The sequence below is a fragment of the Marmota monax genome, unplaced genomic scaffold (assembly GCF_021218885.2).
Source record: "Marmota monax isolate L192 unplaced genomic scaffold, Marmota_monax_Labrador192_F-V1.1 WCK01_AAM20220418_F8-fsc00153, whole genome shotgun sequence".
In the NCBI taxonomy this organism is placed as follows: domain Eukaryota; kingdom Metazoa; phylum Chordata; class Mammalia; order Rodentia; family Sciuridae; genus Marmota; species Marmota monax.
Window position 1 is genome coordinate 1,030,120 of NW_026692146.1, and position 9,269 is coordinate 1,039,388.

The following is a 9,269-nucleotide window of genomic DNA, read 5'->3' on the forward strand; positions in this document are numbered from 1 at the left end:
AGACTTAAGAATAAGGTAGAGTTGTGGTTCCTGCACATCTTTTTGGCTTATTATTATTTCTTAGGGGAAAAATATAATCCAAGGATTGATTGTTCAGTTCCCCCTACTGTTGATCACCAATGGGGAAGAGGAAGAAATACGTCCCCACCCTGTCAAATTATTAATAATTATGCTGTTTTCAATACAGTAGCAAAATAGACAACAGCGTTTTATACAATTTCACAAATTATAAATCTATAATTATAAATCATAAAAAAGAATACATATATTTTCATATCCTGAACATCAGCCCTATGGATCATATCCAAATGTCTCATGGACTTCAAGGGTCATCATTCCCTCTGACAGCAGATTAGACGGCCACTTGCCTAACCCCATAAGATCAAAGTAAATCCTCCTTTTAGAGCCAGAGAAGGGTCCAGGGCCAGCAGGGTCTTCTGTCCCAATGTGTATGCACCTCCCAGAGACCATATAAACTGGCCCATGCCTTGTGTCCCCAGAACAAAAGGCCATTTTAGAGCATCTGTGATTCAGAGTGCTCACCAGGGAGAGCTGGGTGGCCAGAGCAGGGCTTCCCAAGGCTGGTCCCAGCCTATAGCCTCCCTCCTCCAATTTAGGGGGAGGACAAGAAGATGTGTTTATCCTTGAGGTTTTTGCCAGGCACAAGTGAGGTCACAGGGCTCTTCAGCTGTGTGGCTGTCATGAGCCCGAGGACACTGAAGCCTCATTGTTTCTGCACAGATGGAAGGCGGGAGGGATCAGGCCATGCTTGGTTCAGCCTGCCCCTGTCTGGAGAGCAGCATTTGCTCCACATGTGCCTCTAAGCCCAAGACCCTCCCCCTGCCTGCCTGGTGACTCCAGCCTCCTGCCCAAGGGCCCCACACACAGCCTTGTGCCCATACACAAGTAGGGGCTTGTGGCCAGGAGTGGCCACATCAAGACAGGTTAGGTTTCCAACATTTTACAAGGATGTAACCCAAAGGTTGGTTCCTCCTCATGAAGTCTGTAAGGAACCAGAGTCATATTTGTGGCAAGGGTCTCATAGTGCCAACCACCAGTGAGACAGGACTCCCTTAGTAGGATGCAGTAGCTTCTGGAGAGCTTCCAGGTCCTCAGGCTTGTCGGCCAACTGGGGACACAGGCAGTCCATATATGGCCTGTAGCTGAACAGATGAAGCAACCCTCTTCCTCTCAGAGGTCACAGCCCACAGCAAACTCACATGCCCTCTGGATTTGGAGGCTTTTTCCCTGACCAGCAACCACAGGGGGCTTTCCGTCTGTGTGCACTTTCCATCTATATGCTTCTTTTACTTATTTAAAAAGCACTTGAGGGCTGGGGCTGTAGCTCAGTGGTAGAGCACTTGCCTAGCACATGTGGGGCACTGGGTTCAATCCTCAGCACCATATAAAATAAATAAATAAAATAAAGGTATAAAAAATAAACAAGTCTATGTTCACAAAAATTCTTTTTTAAAATTTTTATTATTGGTTGTTCAAAACATTACATAGTTCTTGACATATCATATTTCATACATTTGATTCAAGTGGGTTATGAACTCTCATTTTTACCCCATTTACAGATTGCAGAATCACATCGGTTACACATCCACTGTTTTACATATTGCCATACTAATGTCTGATGTATTCTGTTGCCTTTCCTATTCTCTACTATCCCCCCTCCCCTCCCATCTTCTCTTTCTACTATAATTCACAAAAATTCTTAAAAAAAAAAAAAAAAAGCACTTGAGCTAGACGTGGTGGTGTGCACCTGTAGTCCCAGCTACTTGAGAGGCTGAGGCAGGAGGATCATTTGGGTCCAGTTCTGGGCCAATGCAGAAACATAGTGAGACCTTGTCTGAAACCATTAAATAAAAATAAAAATAACAAGCACCTATTCAAACACCATTTTCCCACAGCAAATATACAGAGAAGTCTGCAGAAAAATATAACATAATCTCTGTATTGTCCCAGTATGGCAGCCACCTCCCACATGTACCCTCATGGAGTAATTTAAATGGCTATTGTGTGGGGGTCACAGAGAAAGGACATTTTCATTTTTGTGGAAAGTTCTGTTGGACAGTGCTCTAAAAGATTTTGTTCATTTTGTCTTTTTAGGTCAAGATATCAAGTCAGATGGCTTCAGCATTGAGACTTGCAAAATCATGGTGGACATGCTGGATGTATCCTTTAAAGTGCCCCAAAGAACAGAGACTGGGAGTTAAAAATCTCACTCCAGAGATGTTCCAATGTATTACCTTCTCCCCATGCAAAATAGCCAGTCGCACCCTCCCAACTGGGGGACTACAGTGGGACTGTCCTTAGCACTGAGCTGCCTTCCCAGGGAGACATGAAGAACCCCAGATGAAGGAAACTGAAGTGCCTCCCCTGCCTACCTCCATAAGCTCAGAGGGCGGTCAGCCAGTCTGTCCTGGGGCTGCTGCAGAGATCTCAACAGTACACCTGCCATACTCTGCCCAGAGCAGCCTGGGTTGTTTCCTGAGTGACAGTATTCCCACTATTTCTCCTGGGAAAATGGTCCCTAAGCCATAATATTTCTGATATGAATCTATTTTCTTTGGTCAAGATTTTCTTCTAGATCTATAGATGAAGCCCACTTCCAAAAGCATTCTCCTTCCCTTTTGATCTAGTTCCTTCCTAGGCCACCAAGAGCAATCCCAAGAGCGGACTAATCAGCTTCTCTACTTGTTTCTGAGCTTAGTGAGAATGATGGTAAGGTTCTGAAACATTTTATCTAGTACAATCATGGTGTGCACCCATTATGTAGTCCCCTCTCAAGAGGCCTCTTATAAATACTCCAAATAATGCTTTAAAAAAAAATGACAAGGGCTCAGCCATCTGAATCCATCTGCATATCATCCCATGGCTTATTTATAGCAGGATCTGGGGCCACCACAGTACCACCGGGTGAAAAGATCACCCAGGAGGTTTCTATCTTGCCCTTCCTCCAACCCTTTACATGGAGGGTTGGCAATGTGAAAAGCAGGAGAGGGATCCTTCTGCAAAACCTCTTTGTATATGTGCTGTGATAATCAGAAGATCCAGATAGGAGAACAAACCAGGTGACAGGATGCCCAAATGATGTCAGACTCCATGAGCTTTCCTTGACTGAAGGCAGTCGGATGGGAGCGGCAAGCTGGGGCTGAAGGAGTTCTACATTCTCTGGACGAAGATTCAGAAATACCAAGTATGATCCCAGGAGGGCTCCGGGAGGGCAGGAGGATCTGTGTCAGGGAACACTCTAGGCATATTCTTTAAGGTGCAACAACTCTTCTGGAGGGTAGAGGAATATTTCCAAGGGGTTGGGCCTTTATCTGTATGGAGGTCAGAAGGAGGACAGACTGGGCTGGACAAATGCAAAAAAACAAACAAACAAAACAAGGACTTTGCAAACTAAGTGGTCTATTCCAGCCTTGACTGGATTAGTGACAAGAAATGGGGTTGCCTAAAAGCCATTATCAAGGGTTTCCTGCAAAGGCTGTGTGGCCCTTTGTAGTTAGGCTTTGTGTCAGCTCAAGTACAAAAATTGCATGAGACAATGACCTGTGCCCATGATAATTGCCTAGCTAATATGATGGGCATATTTCCAAACCTGCTCACAGAGAGAGGCAAAATACTATTAGCTATTTAAGGTACAAACATGGACAATTCTCGCAAGGCCAAACTAGAGGCCTGGAGAACTTCATCCCACTCTGTACATACTGCAGTTTACCACCTGTTTTTTGTTTTGGGTCATGGTTTTGATAACTATTTTCTTTCTTCCAGAAAATTTACCGGGAAATCGATGTTGACAGGTCTGGTACCATGAATTCCTACGAGATGAGGAAAGCACTAGAAGAAGCAGGTAACACTTCACAATCTAGCTCCTTCCCTTTGTTTTTTTTCCACCTGTAGCATACTGAACATTTATATTACACCATGCAATATAAAGCTTGGTTGGTGAGTTATGACAAAAAGCAGGTTCGGGTCTAATACATACTCATCTGTTTCATTCTCCTCTTAAAAACTATTTGGTCAAATTAAATCCAGTCCCTGAGGCTCTGCCTTCAGTGCCTTTTGAATCCAGATTTCCTTCAAAGCAGTCTGGCAGGGCAAACAGGCAGGGCTAGCTCTTAACTGACCTGCCCCCATGCTCCTCCTTCCTGGGTAGAGTTGTTTAGGCAGAAATGGAATGTCTCAGCTCAACCCTTCCAAGAAGTCCCTAGTAGAACTAGACAGCAATAAATAGGACATAAGCTTGGGGTTAGACCAGCAGAATAGGAAACTGGTGTGCTTTAGGGACAAACATGACAAGAGGCTATGCACTCTGTTAACTGTGATGTAATGGTACAGGAGAGACTCCAAAGAACAGTGGTATAAATAAGATATACCTTTCCCTCAAGCCATCCAAGGCTGGGGTGGTGCCTTCTACTGTTAAGGCCCTTGGCTCTTCCTATCATGTTGCTTCATTAGCCACTAAGGCTCTAGGAAAACTTGCTACCACAACCACAAACCACAAACAGCTTGGCAGAAGAGCTCTGTACCTTTAAGGGCACACCCATCACTTCTGCTTACACATCCTTTTGGCTACAATTTAGTCACAAGGAAAGCTGGGAAATGCAGTCTTAATTCCAGGCAGCCATAGTCTCATTGAAAATGCATTTACTGTGGAACAAGGAAGAATTAATATTAGTTTACCACAAATTGTTTCTGCCACTTACATCCAGGATGAGACTCAGCTCCAAGCTGATTCAGAGCTAACTAAACAAACATGGAAAGGAAGCATGGTTCACAGCCTGTAGTAGCATGACGATGGAAAAAAGAGGCAAGAAAAATCTTATGCATTATTAAGGAAGCAAGCAAAACAACAGCAAACAGTTTGGAAACAAAAGAAACAAAGGTACTGGTTTTGCAAAGTAAAACCGGTCTCAGACTGGAGATGTAGCTCAGCGGTAGAGCACTTGCCTAGCACATGCACAAGGCCCTGGGTTCAATTCCCAGCACTGGGAAAAATAAATAAATAAATCTCACATAAGAGCAAGCAGCCCAGAGACAAAAGTGATTGTAGTTGTAATTTGAAGTGTCATCTCAGTTCCATAACCTGTCTACAGAGCTACATGATGCAACCTAATATTTAGCAATGAGTTTGTTTGTTTGTTCACTTAACTTCAGGTTTCAAGATGCCCTGTCAACTTCACCAAGTGATCGTTGCTCGGTTTGCTGATGATCAGCTCATCATCGATTTTGATAATTTTGTACGGTGTTTGGTTCGGCTGGAAACGTTATTCAGTACGTAAACATTTGGGGAAATACTTATTTCAGTTCTTTGGGTACAAAAGCAGCTTTCCTTTCACCACAGTGCAGTCACCTGAACCAGAGACATGGTCTGTCCAGGGACTGAGAATAAAATTCCCTCTTTGTTAGCTTGGGGAAAGAGGAAAAAATGCTTGTGGCAGTCAATGAAATCAGCTGCCAAGTTGGGATGACTTGATCTCTGTCTTGGCTCACTTGCTTCTGACATCTCCTTTGTCTCCCTCCACAGAGATCTTTAAGCAGCTGGATCCCGAAAATACTGGAACGATAGAGCTCGACCTTATTTCTGTAAGTCAGCAGCTCACGCCAACCACCTCTCTCCTAAGGGGACTGGGGGAAGGCGGGAACAGAACGGCCTGTTCCTTGGATGACCTGCCTTTTAAAGTTTTATTATAAAATTTTTCTGGTCCTTTGGGGATAGGCCTGTAAATGGCTATCAATCAAATCCCACAGCGCACTGTTGTTATTGTTTCTCAACTGGCCTACTGATTTAAGAGTTCAAGAAAACACACCTAGCTCCCTCTTCCCATGAGCTTTGACTACAGCATAGCACAAGGTTAAGCTAAGAAGAGGGTGGCTGCCAGATCACTCTCAGAAAAAGGAACTGCTGATCCGTGTGTCTTAGAGAAGGTACTTGTGTAAAGAAACCCTGTGGATGAAAGTTGCGTTTGGGGAAGACCTGTCATTCTCAGACCAGATCTATGTAAAATACTTTCCAAGAAAATTTTCTCTACTTCCTCCCCACTAAATTAAAGATTAAACTAGCAATAGTAAATAGGTTTGCCATGGATAATTATACATTGCTGGGTCTGGAACCCAGCAATGCCCATCTCTGAAATGAACATCAATCAAATTAAGTTGGTATGTCAATTTCACAAAAAGCAATGCCATCCTGATGATAGCTTTGAGGGAAAGAACCTTCTGTCCTCAGGATAGCTGAAGAAGCCAGGTGGGGTAACCATCCATTATCACAGGGCTCCAGTCTTCATTTCTCTGAACCCAGGGGAACAGAATCTGGAGTGGCACAGGCCCCAAAGGGATGTGGTGAGATGGCCAAGGTTGGGTGGGAATGGCACTGTCATCAATCCTATCCATGTGACAGAGAAGCAAAGTGTTACCAGGTCTAAGGGACTGGCAACCCGTCCCTTGAATTTTGAACTGTGGAAGAAGCCAGCAACCAAAGGGTTGTTTCACTGTGCTATAACGGATCATAAAGGGCCTTTATCCAACTGAAAATAGTTTAGCTGTTTACAAATCATGCCAACTTGCTTAAAACTCTATATTGCCTAGAAAATATCCCTGAGACTGCAAGCTAGAGAAGAGTAAATACGATTGTGACATAAACCATGCCATGTATTAGGTTCTGGAAACTTCTGGCCTCTTCTGGATATCCTGTTCTCCCCACCCCTGTCCACCTATCCTGGCCTGCCTCTTCAGTCCACTCCTTCCTCTTTCCTCTGAGCACATCTTACCCACTGGCTCTTATCCCTTCTCAAGAGATCCCTGGGGATCCCTGCCTCAGTAGTCTTGCCAAGGAGGAACTGTGTCCAGAAAACCTCCCTCTCATTTGCTGTGATTTTCAGCCTTGGCTGCAAGTTATGTCACTGAGGGGCTTTGTATATCCCAGACCATATCATTCCAATATAGACCTAAGGTTGAAAACCACTGGTTTCTGGATATCCACTCCCTGACAAACTAACTTCTGATGTGATGTTCCAAGACAGAGATGTAAAAATGCTAGTATAATACTTGCATTTCACTCAATGCATTTAGTCCATTCTGCAGTGACCATTTGATTCAAATAACACAGTCGCTGGACCTGTACAGACCTGGCTAGATTCAAGAACTTAGGTAGAAAAATGTTAGTACACTGATATTTTAGTTCTTGCTCAGCTTTTCTGGTATAACAATCTTCAACAATAATCCAAAGGGCTTAAATAGCCTTTAAGTTTAAAAATGCTTAATGAAATAATTTGTTTTTCTTCTTCCCACAGTGGCTCTGTTTTTCAGTACTTTGAAGTCATAATTCATCTACCTGAAGACTTCTCATGGGAAAAAAAAAATCAGCCAAGGACTACCAGACAAAAATTTTGTATCTGGACCTTGAAGTTATGGGAACATTTACTTAAACTGATGATTATAGCTGAAAAATACTATTTGAGATAGCAAAAACTTTCACATATCAAAGTAAAAGATTTGCATATCATTATCCTACAGGCAAGTGAGTCACTTAACCCTTGGTAAGCTAAAGGAAAGCTTTAAACTTGTAAATAGTATACACTTTTTACTTTTACACACTCTCCTGTTCATAGCAATATTAAATCAGGAAGAAAAGCAGCTGAGCAAACATAAGTCAATCTCAAAGGCCACAAGGCCCTTGCTGGAAATATTTAAAGCAACTTCAAGTTTTAAAATGCAGCTGTGGTATCTACCAAACAGCAGCCCAGAGCCTGCCATTTCTCTAGAGCGAACCAGATATAGGGTGCATCATGAAGTCGTATTTACTCTCGTGGCATCTAAAGACTCTAGGGGAAAAAGCTTACCTCCATCATTTGGGTTAAACAAGAGACAGGTTTTATATAATATTGATTGGTAACAGTGAGTCGTTCTTAAACTCAAGTCCTTGAGCATATTTGGCCTTAATTAAGGAGTTAGTCTTCTAAATACTGAAGGGATTCTACTCGTGACCATCTGAAGCAGTGTGCCAAAACCACGCATCCAGTTTGCAAACTGTCAATGATAAAGGACAAAACAAGCCGTTGGCCGCCTCGAGAAAGTTTATGTACTTCATTGCTACTAGTATGTGCATCGGGTTAGGGAGGACCCTGCTGAGCAGCTCTTGTGGAAATGACGCAAGCTGGTTTCCTGGCTTTGGCCTCGGGAAAATGTTAGCAACATTATAAAAATATTGCCTCTGTTGCCTTATTGCCTTCCAAATGTCCTGTTAAATAAAGAGTTGCCCCATGCAGTCACACCATGCTGTTCCTTTTCCCTCCTGGAGGGTGGTCCTAGTGGAATGGGGTATGGACCTACATAATTATAGCTTGTTTCTGCTTAAGTGAGGAATATTACCTCTTGTAAATGCACATACTGAGAAGATATCTTACCTGTAATTAAATTGTAGAACTATACAATATTTTAAAAATCAGAAACTAATACTTTGACCATGAAGGGCAGCTCTAATTTCTACAGCTTGCTGGTCTTTTTTAAGGAGGCACAGACTTGTGTGCCTTTCTGGAAGTTCCCTGCATTAGCTGAAAGCCCAGTGTCACTGTGGCCAGCAGTGACTGGTGTAGGGAGCTGAGAAAATAGGCAGATTATATCACTGGTCAGCTGCCACGGATCCTTGGGAAAGATGTGCGATGACTCAATAGGCAAATGCCATCTAATACTTCCTGAAAAGGTGAGTCAATAGATTTCCCAAACTCAACTCCAATGCACTGAAGTTCTTCCTACTTGCCGAGTGGATCTTGCTGGCCACTTGGGGATTAGAAAACGTGGATATAATCAAAATACACCAGGATGTGTAGTTTTTCTGTTTAGCAGCACAGTTTTCAGGACAGAAATGATGGGGAGGGGTCTTCTGATTAGGTACAGAGTGGGGCAGAGGGCAGGCCCCCACCAATCGGCAGAGGCTATACCAAACCTGGACTGTGATGGAGAACACGCCCCTCTTGCTGGACTTTCATCTGGAGAGCTGACCCAGTGGACTTTACCATTTTAGTTGCAATAAGAGATAAGGTTTAAAAAAGAAATAGGGCATGTGCTTATCATAGCCAACTTAGAAAAGACTAAAAATGGGGGCAAATTGACCAAGCATCCTGAGTTTTCTCACCTAAGATTTGTCAATTTTGTCTATTTTACAGGGGGGGAAATTATAAACAAAGTAAACCTTCCCTTTCTGACCCTGTACAAACTCACCCTGAATTAAACCCTCATTAATTGCAATACCAGGCCCA

At 43.2% G+C, this 9,269-nt stretch overlaps 1 protein-coding gene across 1 annotated transcript in view; it reads left to right on the plus strand.

The window, feature by feature from the left end:
• The window catches only part of Capn2 (calpain 2), a 52,837-nt gene extending 44,555 nt beyond the window's left edge, over window positions 1–8,282 (plus strand). The window contains exons 16-21 of the mRNA XM_046419112.2: window positions 2,116–2,180; window positions 3,137–3,205; window positions 3,784–3,862; window positions 5,170–5,286; window positions 5,540–5,598; window positions 7,305–8,282. Coding sequence (XP_046275068.1) covers window positions 2,116–2,180; window positions 3,137–3,205; window positions 3,784–3,862; window positions 5,170–5,286; window positions 5,540–5,598; window positions 7,305–7,328 — 413 coding nt within the window. The 3' untranslated portion in view covers window positions 7,329–8,282. The remainder of the gene's footprint in view (window positions 1–2,115; window positions 2,181–3,136; window positions 3,206–3,783; window positions 3,863–5,169; window positions 5,287–5,539; window positions 5,599–7,304) is intronic.
• Window positions 8,283–9,269: the final 987 nt, after the last annotated feature.